We start from the raw sequence: 14,558 nt of genomic DNA, 5'->3' as shown, positions 1-14,558 counted from the left end.
AACCTCCCTAGCAAGATTAGGGAAATTTCAATGGATTATGTCGTCAAATATACTTTCCAAGTTGCTTATTCTCTCTCTTTGTCTCTCAAGGATGCCAATAAGTCATAGATTTGGTCTCTACATAATCCTGTATTTCTTGAAGGTTTTGTTCATTTTAAAAAAATTCTTTTTTTCTTTATTTTTGTCTGACAACTGATTCGAAGAACTGGCTTTTGAGCTTGAGATTCTTTCCTCAGCGTGGTCTGTTTTGCTGTTAATATTGCCAATTGTGTTATGAAATTGTTGTAAATTTTTCAGCTGAAGAAGTTCAGTTTGGGTCTTTCTTAAAATGTCTACTTCATCTTTCAGCTCTTGAATCATTTTACTGAATTGCTTGGCTTACTTGGATTGGGCTTCAACTTTTCTTCTGCATCTCCATGAGCTTCCTTTCCATCTATATTCTTAATTCTATGTCTGTTATTTCATTCGTTTCAGCCTAGTTAAGAACCATCGCTGAGGAGCTAATGGGTTCTTTTGGAGTTACGGAGACACTGGCTATTTGAATTGCCACAGTTCTTGTTTTGATTCTTTCTTATCTGGGAAGTTGGTCTTCCTTCAGCTGTTGTGTAAATTGAATATATATTGAGTTGGCTTTATTTCTGTAAGTTTTCAGAGGATTAAGCCTTTGTCTAGCGTCTCTGTTGTTGATTTCTTGCCCTTGGTTTTGCTAAGGAAGAATTCGTTTTTTGTTATTGTAGTTTGCGCTGCGTCCTGTAGATGGTGCTTGACAACAATGGGCGGTAGACGGACTGCCACTCAGCTGAGTGGCTCCTTTGTGTATCCTTGCATTTGCAGCTGCACTTTGCGGTGCCAAGTGGAGAGAGATGACACGCTCACCAGATCCACTCCTCAGCCTTCAGGAAGCCACCTCTGATCACTGGCACTATGCCTGCATTTTTGTTGTCCTTGATGTTATTGTTAGAGTTTCAGGCTGAGGGGCTGGCCCATAGAAGAGGTCCAGCAGGGAAACAGGCCGCTCGCTTACCAGACCAGACGAGTGAAGGGAGCCATGCCCAAGCCTCACACCAGCCCGCGAACTTGGGTAACTCACCCCTCGTAGTTTTCTGTGTATGTGAGCTTCTCCCTGGCTCCAGTGCTTGGCAGACATCCCCAGCACTCATTAGCGGCAGGCTGCAGCCCTGAAACACCAGGACTTGCTTGTGGCTCCTCCCTTCTCTGGGCCCTCAGGGTTGGGTTCTGGGTGTTTTGGGGGATCCAAAAGGATTCCAGGCTGCCAGAATGCCTTCTGTTGGAACAAAGCACCCAGGCCGGGCAGTAGAGCATGCGCCGTGTCTATATTTCTGTGGGGTGGCCAGACGGGAGCCCTGGGAGGGACTGGCAGGCAGGCGTGCCTTGCAGGACCTTCGTGCCCCATTCCCGCGGGGAAACTGGCTCTGCTATCTCCCGTTCTTGTGGTTAGCTGAGGACAGAGCCTCTCAGAGTGACAGAGAGTCCTGGGATGGGCATCCACAGCGGAGCTCAACCGGAGCTCTCCCGCACACAAACGTCCCTGGCTTGGTGCCTGCTGAAGCCCCATCTCTGTCTAATCTCTGGGAAGATGCCCCTGCCCGTTCAAACGTCCATGCGGGGTGTCTAGCTCTGTGGTTCAGCCTGCAGTGCAGTGGCACAATCTTGGCTCACTTCAACCTCTGCCTCCTGGGTTCAAGCTATTCTCCTGCCTCAGCCTCCTGAGTAACTGGAATTACAGGCATGCACCGCCACACCCGGCTAATTTTTTGTATTTTTAGTAGAGATGGGGTTTCACCATGTTGGCCAAGCTGGTCTTGAACTCCTGAACTCAAGTGATTCACCCACTTCAGCCTCCCTAAGTGCTAGGATTACAGGCGCAAGCCACAGTGCCTGGCCCCAACATGTTTTATTAAAGGGACTGTCTTCTCCTCAATTATGTTCTCGGAATCTTTTTCAAAAATGAGTTCACTGTAGATGTATGGATACATCTTTGGGTTTTCTACTCTGTACCAGTGATCTACATGCAGTTATGCCATTACAATGCTGTTTTGGTTACCATCACTCTGTAGTATAATTTGAAGTCAGGTTATATGATTCGTCCAGTTTTGTTCCTTTTGCTTAGGATAGCTTTAGCTATTCTGGGTCTGTTGTGGTTCTATATGAATTTTAGGATTTTTTTTTCTATTTCTGTGAAGAATGTCATTGATATTTTGGTAGGGATTCTATTGAATCTGTAGATTTCTTTGGGTAACATGGTCATGTTAAAAATATTGATTCTTCCAAACAATGAACATGGAATATTTTTCCATGTTTTTATGTCTTTTTCAATTGCTTCCCTCAATGCTTTATAGTTTTCGTTGTAGAGATCTTTTACTGTTTTGGTCACATTAATTCTTAGGTATTTTATTTTACTTGTAGTTTGTGTAAATTGAATTACTTTCTTGATTTCTTTTTCAGATTGTTCATGGTTGGCGTATAGAAATGCTACTGATTTTCGTATGCTGATTTTGTATCTTGCAATTTTACTGCATTTGTATATCAGTTCTAAGTTTTTTTGGTGGAGTCTTCAGGACTTTCCAAATATGAGATCATATCATCTGCAAACAAGGAGAGGATAATTTGACTTCTTCCTTTCCAATTTGGATGGTCTTTATTTCTTTTTCTTGTCTCATTACTATTTGTGTGACTTCAGTACTATGTTGAACAACAGTGGGGAAAATGAGTCGCCTGGTTGTGTTCCCTGTCTTAGGGGAAGATTCAGTATGAGAGCTGTAGGTCTGCTGAATATAGCTTTTATTATGTTGAGGTATGTTCCTTGTATACACAGTTTTTTGAAGGTTGTTATCATAAAAAGATGTTGAATTTTATCAATTGCTTTTTCAGCATCAATTGAAATTATCATATGATTTTTGTCCTTTGTTCTGTTAACATGATGTATCACACTCATTGATTCAAGTATGTTAAACCATACTTGCATCCCAGGGATAAATCCCACTTGGTCATGATGAAAGATCTTTTTAATGCATTGTTGAATTCAGTTTGCTGGCATTTTGTTGAGGATTTTTGCATCAATATTCATCAATGATCTTGGCCTATCGTTTTCTTTATTTGTTGTGTCTTTGTTTGATTTTGGTATCAGGCCTCACAAAATGATTAGGAAGTAATCCCTCCTCCTCTATTTTTTGTAATAGTTTGAGTAGGATTGGTATTAATTCTTCTTTAAATGTTTTGTAATATTCAGCAATGAAGCCATTGAGTCCTGGGCTTTTCTTTGCTGTGAGACTTTTTATTACGGCTTCGATCTCATTACTTGTCTGTGGTCTGTTCAGGTTTTGAATTTCTTCCTGGGTCAATCTTGATAGGTTATATGTGTCTAGAAATTTATTCATTTTTCTAGATTTCCCAATATAATGGCATATAGCTGCTTATAGTAACCACTAATGATCCTTTGAATTTCTACACTACCAATTGCAATGTCTCCATTTTCATCTTTGATTTTATGTGTTTGGGTGTTCTCTCTTTTTTTCGTAGTTTGGCTAAAGAGTTGTCAAATTTTTGTAAACTTTGAAGAAACCAACTCTTTGTTTCATTGATCTTTTGTATTTTATTTCATTTATTTTTCATCTGATCTTTATTGTATCTTCTACTAATTTTGGGTTTGGTTTGCTTTTGCTTTTCTAGTTCTTTAAGATGCATTGTTAGGTTGTTTATTTGAAGTTTCTCCACCTTTTTGATGTAAGCACTTATAGCGATAAAATTCTCTCTTAGTATTGCTTTTGCTGTATCTCATAGGTTTTGATATGTTGTGTTTTCATTATCATTTGTTTCAAGAAAAATTTCAATATTCTTCTTAATTTCTTCACTGACCCACTGGTCATTCAGGAGCATATTGTTTAATTTCCATGTGTTTGTATAATTTCCAAAATTCCTCCTGCTGTTGATTTCTAGTTTTATTCCATCGTGGTCAGAGAAGATACTTGATATAATTTTAATTTTTTGAATGTTTTAAGACTTCTTTTGTGACCTAACATACGGTCTATCCTTGAGAATGATCCATGTGCTTACAAAAAGAATGTGTATTTTGCCTCCATTGGAGGAAATATTCTGTAAATGTCTATTAGATACATTTTGTCTATAGTGCAGATTATATCTGATGTTTATCTGTTGATTTTCTGTCCAGGAGATCTGTCCACTGCTGAATGTGTGGTGTTAAAGTACCCAGCTATTATTTCACTGGGACCTATCTCTCCCTTTAGCTCTAATAATATTTTCTTCATATGTGGGGTCTCCAGTTTTGGGTTCATATTTACAATTATTATGTTCTCTTGCTGAATTGACCCCTTTATCCTTATATAATGACCTTCTTTGTCTCTTTATACAGTTTTGGTCTTGAAATCTATTTTTGCTCATGTAAGTATAGCAATTCCCAGTCTTTTTTGGTTTTCATTGGCATGGTATATATTTTCCCATCTGTTTATTTTTAGTCTATGTGTGTCATTATAGATGAAGTGTGCTTATAGTGGAAAACAGATTATTGGGTCTTGTTTTTTTGTTTGTTTTTGTTTTTGTTTTGAGACAGAATTTCACTCTTGTTGTCCAGGCTGGAGTGCAGTGGCACGATCTCAGCTCACTGCAACCTCTGCTTCCCGGGTTCAAGCGATTCTCCTGCCTCAGCCTCCTGAGTAGCTGGGAATAAGAGCTGGTATCTAAGGCTCCTGCCATCACACCTGGCTAATTTTTTTGAATTTTTAGTAGAGATGGGGTTTCATCATGTTGGCCAGGCTGGTCTCAAACTCCTGACCTCAAGCAATCCCCAAAGTGTAGGGATTATAGGCATGAGCCCATAAGCCACCATGCTCGGCCTGTTTGTTTGTTTGTTTGTTTGTTTGTTTTTTAATCAATTCAGCCGCTCTATGTATTTTGATTGGAGACAAGTAAGTACTTACTCCTGCTATTTTGCTACTTGTTTTCTGGTTATTTTGTGGTCTTTCCTTTCTTCCTGTCTTCCTTTTAGTGGAGGTGATTTTTTCTGGTGGTATGATTTAATTTATTGATTTTTATTTTTGTACCTCTGTTATATGGTTTTTGATTTGAGGTTACCATGAGGATTGCAAATACAATTTTATAACCCATTATTTTAAGCTGGTAACAACACTGTTTTCATAAAAAAAACTAAACAAGCAAAAATAAAATGAATTAAAACTCTACACCCCAACTTCATCCTCCTGCTTTTAAATTTTTGTTATTTCTTTTTCTTTTTTTTATTATACTTTAAGTTTTAGGGTACATGTGCACAATGTGCAGGTTAGTTACATACGTATACATGTGCCATGCTGATGTGCTGCACCCATTAACTCGTCATTTAGCATTAGGTATATCTCCTAATGCTATCCCTCCCCTCTTCCCCCAACCTACAACAGTCCCCAGAGTGTGATGTTCCCCTTCCTGTGTCCATGTGTTCTCATTGTTCATTTATATTTTATTGTACTATGTCTTGATGGTCTTAGAAAAGATTTGGAATAATTCTCTGGATTACCTAGTAGACTCTTCTTCTCTTCTCTTACCTTCTCCCAAACAAATGGAGCATCTCTCTTTTCTGAGCTGTCGCTGGGGATGAGGTGACACAAACACCCCTGCCGCCGCCACCACTGGGACTTCACTGGATCAGACCTGAAGCTAGCATAGCACTGGGTCTTACCCAAGGTCCTCTGTAACCACTATCTGGCTACCACCTATGTTCACTCAAGGTCCTGGGTCTCCACAATCAGCAGGTGGTGAAGCCAGTTAGGCTTGTGTCCTTCCCTTCAGGGTGGCAAGTTCCCTAAAGCCCTGATGTGGGGAGGTATCCAGAGGTACCATCTGAGTGCCAGGGACTGGAGTCAAAAACCTTAGAAGTCTACCTGGTATTCTGTTATACCGCAGCTTAGCTGACACTGAAACCCCAATACACAGCTCTTCCCATTCTTCCTCCCCTTTCAACAGGCAGAGGAGCCTCATCCCATGGGCACTACTACCACAGGCCCACAGGGAGTACTAACAGCTACCATGGATGTTCCTTTAAAGTCCAGGGGCTCTTTAGTCAGGTTGTGGTAATTGCCACCAGGCCTGAGACTCACCGTTCAGGACAGCGCTCTTCCCTCTTGCCAACAGCTTGTCCAGAAATGCAACCGAGGAGCCAAGGCCTAGAATCTGGGACCCCAAGAGCCTGCTTGTTTTTCTATCCCTTTGCAGCTGAGCTGGCACCTAAGGTGCAAGACAAAGCACGCTTTACCTTTCTCTCTGCTTTTCTTAAGCAGAAGGAGTCTCTCTCCATAGCCATCACTGCTGGGAATGTGCTAAGTCTTACTTGAAGCTAGCATATCTCAGAGTCTCTCCCAAGGCCCTCAGGTAATTTCCCTTCAAGGCAGTGGGTTCACTTCCAGCTCAAGGTGTGTCTAGAAATGTCACTCAGGAGCTAGGGCCTGGAAAGGGGGCCTCATGAGTCTGGTTCCCTATCCTACTGTGGTTGGGCTGGTATCTACTGTGCAAGACAATGTCCTCCTTACTCATCTCTCTCCTACCCTCACATGAAAGGAAGTATCTATTGGATCCGTGTGCTATGTAACCTGGGGTTAGGGGAGAGGTGATGCCAGCATTCTCTTAGCCACCTCAATTGGTGTCTCAGTGGGTCTCATGTTCCTCACATTCACTGGCTCTGAGCCCAGTTCAGCACTAGGACTCATGTAGGAGTTGCAGCCCTTTTGGCCTAGACTGCCTTTCAAGTTTATTCAGAGCCCAGGTCACTTTAGACTATAGCGGCAAGGCTTGCCAAGAATCAAATTCTACCTTCTGGCTAGGGCTGGTTTCAATACTCCTTCCATGAGTGGGCATCAGCTGGGTTCAACCCAGTTTTACTTTCTGCTATGCCAGAGCAGCACTGAGTTCAATGCAGTGTCTCACAATTGCTGTTCTCTCCCTCTCTCAAACACATGATTCTTTCTTTGCACCACTCAGCTACTGTCAAGGGATGAAAAAGGGGGGTGGTATCTGTGATTTAAGACTGTTTCTCCTACCCTCTTCCAGTGCCTCTTTCAGCATGAAATTAAAACCAGGTGCTGTGAGTGCTCACCTGATTTATTTATGAAGGTTCTTTTTTGTTTAGACAGTTGTTAAATTGGTGCCCTTGCAGTTGGGGGTGGTAAGGGGACTATAAGTGAAGCCTTCTCTTCCACCATCTTGCTCCATCCAACCTTCCTCAGTTTCTTGATAGTAAGTTTTGAAATTAGGAAGTGTGAGTCCTCCAACTTTGTTCTTTTTCAAGATGATTTCTGCTATTTAGGTTTCTTGCATTTTCATATGCATTCACTGTATCTCATAAGTTTTGGCACATTATGTTTTGTTATTATTCATACTAAGCATATTCTAATTCATCTTTGGATTTACTTTTGAACCAGTGATTATTTTAGATTGTATTATTTAATTTTCAGTTATCTGTATTTTTTTTTATTTTTCTTCAGTTACAGATTTTAAATTTATTCCATTGTAGTCAGAGAAGGTACCTTGTATAATTTCAATGTTTTAAATATATTGACACTTGTTTTGTGACCTAATATATGACTATCCTAGAGAACGTTCCATATTCATTTGAAAAGAATGTGTATTTTGCTTTTGATGGATGGAATGTCCTACAGGTATCCATTGGTCTAGTTAGTGTACAAGGTTGCTGAACTTTTTGTTTCCTTACTGGTCTGTCTAGTTTTTGCATCCATTATTGAATGTGGTATATTATTGACCTCAAGTATTATTTTTATTGTCTATCTATTTTTTGTTTCAATTCTGTCATGTATTACTTCTTGCATTTCAGAGCTTTTATGTTAGGTACATAATGTTTGTAATTTCTCTATATTCTTGATGGATTGACCATTTTACTGTTATACAATGTTGTTCTTTGTCTCTAGTAACAATTTTTTTTAAAGTCTATTTTCTGTTATGTCAGTTTAGTCTCTCCAGTTCTCTTTTGCATAGGATATATTTGTCCATCCTAATAGCAAAATCAATTGGACCAATTGGTAAGGGATAAATGCTCTGTATTAGAGATACAGTTGTCTTTTTTTTTTCTTTTTAACCTATGTCAATAGAGTACTTTCTATTCATAGGAATCTTTTCTTAGTCTTCTGTATGTTTTCTGACTGCAACAAGATGAAATCAATTCAAAATCAATTTGAAATCAATAACTGAACTCTTAATTTTAGTGCTCAATAATATTTGTTGAGTAATTGTTGCATAGTGATATACTGAAGTGGTCTTCCTCCTATCAACTAATGCTGTATTCTCAATTTTTCTTTTCTTTCCCAAAAAGGAAACAGATAAATCAAGTTCCCCATATTTGATTTAATCCAAAAGTTGTTATTTTTATTTTATAATATGAAGCATTTGTTGCAAAGGATAACAATTACTAGGTAAATAAGTTCATCTATCTTGATTTTACTTTTCTCACCAGTAATATGAGTATATTTGATTAGAAACTCTAAGCAGCTTTTAATTCTTTATTAATGTATGCTGCAGATTCTATGACTGTGAAACATTTTTCTTAGATATTATAGAATGAGTGAGTTAGGTTTCCTAGGCTAATATGTGGTCCCTTTCAGCAGCATTAGCATTCAATGATCTTGTTAGAAAAGCAAATTTTAGTCCCCATTCCAGTTCTACTAAATTGGAAATACTGGGGGTGGGACACTGCACTGCAATCTGATTTTAGCAAGCTTTCTAGGGGATTCTGATGCAGCTAAAATTTAGGAACCACTGTCTTAAAAATTATCTTAACTATATGGTAGGAAATAATTGATTAATTGATTTCTTTTTCTTTTTCTTTTTTTTTTTTTTTTTTTGAGAGGAAGACTCGCTCTTGTACCCCAGGCTGGAGTGCAATGGCACGATCTCGGCTCATTGCAACCTCTGCCTCCCAGGTTCAAGCGATTCTTCTCCCTTGGACTCCCAAGTAGCTGGGATTACAGGCGCCTGCCACCACGGCCAGCTAATTTTTGTATTTTTAGTAGAGATGGGGTTGTTTCACCCTGTTTGCCAGGCTGGTCTAGAACTCCTGACCTCAGGTGATTCACCCACCTCGGCCTCCCAAAGTGCTGGAATTAAGGTGTGAGCCACCACACCTGGCCAATTGTTTTTCTTTATAGCATCAGCTTCTGAGTCCTGGGCAAAACTTCCAGCTCTTTCTCACATATCCAAAATACTAGTTTTTGTAAGCATGCAATTTAGATCAGATATGAAATTTTCAGTTCCATAAACAGAATTAAAACATTGAACCTGAAATTTTGAAATCAGATGACTATAGAAAATTTATAAATCATACAAAGACTTGGCCGGGCATGGTGGTTCATGCCTTTAATCCCAGCACTTTGGGAAGCCGAGGCAGGTGGATCATGAGGTCAGGAGTTCGAGACCAGCCTGACCAACATGGTGAAAGTCCATCTCTACTAAAAATACAAAAATTAGTCAGGCGTGGTGGCAGGCACCTGTAATCCCAGCTACTCAGGAGACTGAGGCAAGAGAATCACCTGAACCTGGGAGGCAGAGGTTGCAGTGAGCTGAGATGGTGCCACTGCACTCCAGCCTGGGTGACAGAGCCAGATCCGTCTCAAAAAAAAAAAAAAAAAAAAAAAAAAGACATATAGAATATTTCTCACATTTTTAGTGAATCCAGAATTTACTGATTATTTAAATAATTGTGTATTATATTAATTGAAATAAAGTCATTTAATCTCCCTGGTTCTCATTGTTTTATCAGCAAAACAAAACTGATCTCAACGAAAATTTTTTCCATAAAATTTTATGATTCAGGCATTCAACAATTTTATACTAAGGCATTATAATGTTTAATATTACATATAACATAGAATAGAGGAGCTGATTACTATAACATTTAGCAATCCAAACACATATCCCCTATAAATAAAAGTCTCTTAAAAACTGTGTTTTCATGAAAGTCTAGTTAAGGTTACACAGCAGGTTTTACTTTTATGAGAAAAATTTAATAATACTTTTTGAGTTCATGTTCTTTGAGGGTGGCACTATTCAACCAAGCATACAAATGTTCTTGCTCTCGATAAGCCTCAGTAGTTAAAAGTACTTCCAAGGAGAATCTATAAATAAAAGGGATCTCTGTTTCCTTATTTCAAAACAACTGACTTGAAAGAGGAGGTCTGTTGACACTTTTTTTTTAAGAAACTCTCTACCATGAAGATTCAACTTTTTTTCTTTTTTCTGCTCTTTTGGGTCACAATTTTACCAGGTAATATGCAAATATTTGTGGGGATTTATACTAACAAATCTGAGAAGACATAAGTTGTTTCTTGATAAAAATATGATAATAACATAGGGATTAAAACATCATTTCACAAAAATGTAATGTGGTATTTTAGATTGGACTCCAGAACAGATAATAAAGACAATAGTGAAAAACAGACAAAAACAACAAGTATGAAAACTGGCAAAATCTGAATAAAGCATAGCTTACTAAATACTATTACATCAATATTAATTTGTTAATCTTAATTAACATTACCAAGATTATGCAATATATAACGTAAGGGGAAGCCGGCTTCCACCAACTTTGCAACTCTTCTGTAAATCTAAAATAATATCGTAACAAAAAGTGATGTGAGAGAGAAATGGAGGGAGATTTTACTTGTTGAAAGTGATGATCACAGATTTCAGACAGATTGGACTTGAACAATGTATTTGAGGGCAGAAATAATAATTATTGAAATATCAAAGTATCACTAGACCAGTGGTTCTCAGAGAGGAGTAAATTTGTGCTCAAGGGAACATCAGGCAATATCTAGAGACCTTTTAGCTCATCACAACTTGTACTACTGGCACAGTGCCAGTTGTAGATAGAGCCCAGGATGCTGCTAAATAACCTACAATGCACGGAACAGCCCCTTAGAGCAAAGAATTGTCCTATTCAAAAGGTCAATATTGCTTAGAGTGAGATGCCATGCCCTTGAGCTTGGCATCCAATTGACAGGGAGTATATTTAATTGATACTATTTGAATGAGGAGATGAATGCTTGCAAAGGAGATTAGCAAGCCAAGGACACAAGCTGAAGAACACATGTAGAGGTCAGAATGAGGAGAAAGAAGACAATAATGTTTTAGAAAGGTAAAATAAGACAAAGAATGAATAAGAGAAGGGGTGGGGTCAGTCCAAGGTGCAATCATGGACAACAGTGCCAAATGTGACAGAACTCTTGCCAAAAGTGAGTGTAATTCAGGTGTCTGTCACTGGTAATCACATATGGGTTTGATAATAATAACTCCTCGGAAAATGTAGAATAAGTAATGATCTTTAGAAGTGAATATTTAAATTGTGCAGATTAACTAGATGCTCTTCTATGCTTTTGTTTCTTTAAGTTGCTTCATACTCTGAATTGCTTTGGTTACATTGAGAAGAAAGCCAATATTAATAGTAGGACTTGGTTTTATAGCCACTATACCAATGACATAGATAATGTAGCTCTGAGTCTGTGTATTAGCTAACAGGTATTACTACTCACCATCAGGTTTCAGCTGTTGGAACTGCAGACAGACTGCCTAGGCCAAAAGGCCTGGCCCTTGAGAAGACCAAACAATAATTAACAGCAGGAAACAGTGGCATAATTTATTTGTTTTCATATGTGAAAATATTAAATCTGTCCTTTGGTCAAGAATTTCATGTGTATACAAAAAAATAAAGGCTACAAAACAAATGACTTCTGAAAACATATCGTCCAGGGTACAATTTAAAATAGAAAATAAAAAAAATTTTGACTTGGTACAATTTAAAATATAAAATAAAAAAAATTGACTTGGAATAGATCACATAGCTGATCAAACCAATGTCCTCAAACCCCCTAAATATATTCAATTCTAAATGAGAAACTTCTAGTGAGAGTCCATCTTTAAGCTAAAAAAACAAAACATATATCTTTTCTTACAGCTTTGACTATTACAAAGTTATTTTTGTATCGTGTCAAATTTTGTGTTTCTTATACTGTGCAAATTTTAGTTGCAGTTTTGCTCTCCTGGACATGTCTTCTTGTGACCCCAGCTACAAATCCCTCACCCATTCTTTCATGATTGATGAGAAAATATAAAGCCAGAGTAGGAGTTAACACACTTTTTCTAGAAATAAGTGAGACAACAAATATTATAGGTTTTATGAACCCTATGATCTCAACTGCATTATTTTAATGCAAAAGCAGTTATAGACAATGTGTTAGCAAATGGGTGTGTCTGTGTGCCACTAAAATTATTTCCAAAAACACATGGCAGGATAGATTTGACTCCCTGACAATAGTTTATTGATTCCTAGTCAAAAGGTTTAACAACACAAACAGTAATTGACAGAAATTATTTGTAAAGTATTTCAGAAACTTTGTGGTAAAAGAAAAAAAAGCTAGCACTGGTAATTTTAGAAATCATGTAATGGTTAACAATGACTCCACTTTATTTTTCTTTATCAATGTTGTTATTAGACACATGTCTGAGTTAGGTGATTTCTTCGGGGAAATAAACCCCAAATATTCAGGGGAGTTGCAGGAATTTAGACAAATTCGCTAGCGTTGCCTAGCTCTTGACATTTTAGAGAAGTAAAATCAAGCTACAGTGAAAATCTCTTGAAGAAGAATACATAAAGCACAACATTCAGTCTAAATAATGTTAGTGAGAGCAGAGAACAGGCAGCTCAAATGCAATTAGATGATTGTAGAGAGAGAGCCTGACCAAAAGATAAATTATGGTCACTTTTTTTCCATTGATTTTGGGAACCATCTTTGGGTCACTGCCCAGTTTCTTGTAAGACAGAAAGTGGAAACACCTAACTTAGGTCCAAGACCCTTTATATTTCTAGAATGTAGCTTGCACCAAGGGACAGTAAATTCACTTAAACTTTCCTCCGTAGGTAGGTGGACATTTTCATTCTATAATCTTTTGGTTCATGGACTTTCTCCTTTTAAAACATGGATGTGTCTTAGCTAGATGGCTAATTTTAGTCATTCTTCCCTTCTTACAGCCAAAAAGAAATATCCTGAGTATGGTAGCTTGGACTTGAGGAGAGAGTGCAGAATGGGTAATGGTCGTTGTAAAAATCAGTGTCATGAAAATGAAATTAGGATTGCTTACTGCATAAGACCTGGAACTCATTGCTGCTTGCAGCAGTAACGATGACAGAAGAAAAGAGTCACAAGCTCCAAGAAGAGAGGACCAGCGTTATTAAGTTTTCCCAGCACATCCTTCAAGGCCTGTGTGTCTCTATAATACACAAGAACTAAATAAAACTTAATGTTGAACCATTCAGAAGTGATCATATGTCACGCTCATATCTGGTGCCTTTACATTACGCTTTTCTCCTGATTTGTTGGTACCAGAAGTAGCGGGACTTATTTTATGCAAGTTCCTCAAGTTTTCAGTGCTCCATGTTCCACAAGTTCCACAAGTTTTATGTGCCTTGTGTTAGTTGCCATAAGTAAGGTTGTGAGAAACCCTAGGTCAAATAATTGGGTAAGCATATCTCTAAGATACAAGCTTCCAGTAGAAATGCACTGTTATTTTATTAGATACTGTTCCACAGATTACCCCCATGTAAATATATAAATCCACTGGGTTTGGGAGACTGGACATTGAGAGGGCAGATCTTTATTGTGAGAGAGACAGAGCTGAAGTGAAAGGATCACGAGTATAAGAATGGAAGACCAGAGAAGAATCACAACCAGCTCCAATTTCTACTCATATTTATTATTTTGTAAAGATAAATGTGTATCAAGAGATAAGAGAGGTAGTAAAAAGAAAGGAGAATAATTTCAGAAAGAAGAGGAGAAAATAACTGAAAATTTAGACCAAAGAAGTCAAAAATTATGACTAATAGTTTAATGCAGCTATTCAGTCCTGAGAGATGACTATGTCTGAGGAGATACCTGACAAAAGGAAGCAGCAATAACCTTCACTTTTCAATTTCACTCTGCCTCAGTTCCTCTACTACTTTCTCTGAGGATCCACAGTATTCCTCACTAAAACATGTTAGTGATGCATCTGTACCATTTGTTTTCCATTTAGAAGAGCTAATTCTGTTATTTTATGAGTTTAGGAATACAATTTAACAATCCATATTAATTCAAAATTCTTAAGAAACACCGTCAATACCACAACATAATAATAAAATAGAATCCTCTCTTCATACCCCTCAAAATAAAATTAAACAATATTTTGGCAAATTAACTAAAGAAAAATAAAACGTATTAAATCATACATATAGGTCAGACTTAGACTCAAAAGGAGATGATAAATCAAAAAATTCCAGGGGCTTCCTACTCTCTTGATATTTTATTATGGCCTCTCTGTGGATCCATTCTATTCTTCAAATGCAGATATGAGATTTAAGTACGCTTATACTAAGCATTATCTACAACAAGCCATGAATGGGGAAAATTTTTTTTCTCCACTCAGATAAAATTTACATAGTCTTTGATTGTTCGGTGTGTTTTCTTGCAATGTAAATATCTTCAAAAGTATCTTTA

The 14,558-nt window shown here is 37.8% G+C and overlaps 1 protein-coding gene across 1 annotated transcript; it reads left to right on the top strand.

Annotated features, from left to right (window-relative positions):
* The first annotated feature begins 10,179 nt into the window (after window positions 1-10,179).
* Window positions 10,180-13,341, top strand: LOC100438614 (beta-defensin 110). Its single transcript, XM_002816988.4, has 2 exons — window positions 10,180-10,294; window positions 13,058-13,341. Exons 1-2 carry the CDS (start codon window positions 10,240-10,242, stop codon window positions 13,204-13,206), a joined length of 204 nt encoding a protein of 67 aa, XP_002817034.1. The 5' UTR covers window positions 10,180-10,239; the 3' UTR covers window positions 13,207-13,341.
* The last annotated feature ends 1,217 nt before the right edge of the window (window positions 13,342-14,558 follow it).

Source organism: Pongo abelii, chromosome 5 (assembly GCF_028885655.2).
Source record: "Pongo abelii isolate AG06213 chromosome 5, NHGRI_mPonAbe1-v2.0_pri, whole genome shotgun sequence".
NCBI lineage: Eukaryota > Metazoa > Chordata > Mammalia > Primates > Hominidae > Pongo > Pongo abelii.
Note: the sequence above shows the minus strand (reverse complement) of the source record. Positions and strands in the feature narration are given on the sequence as shown.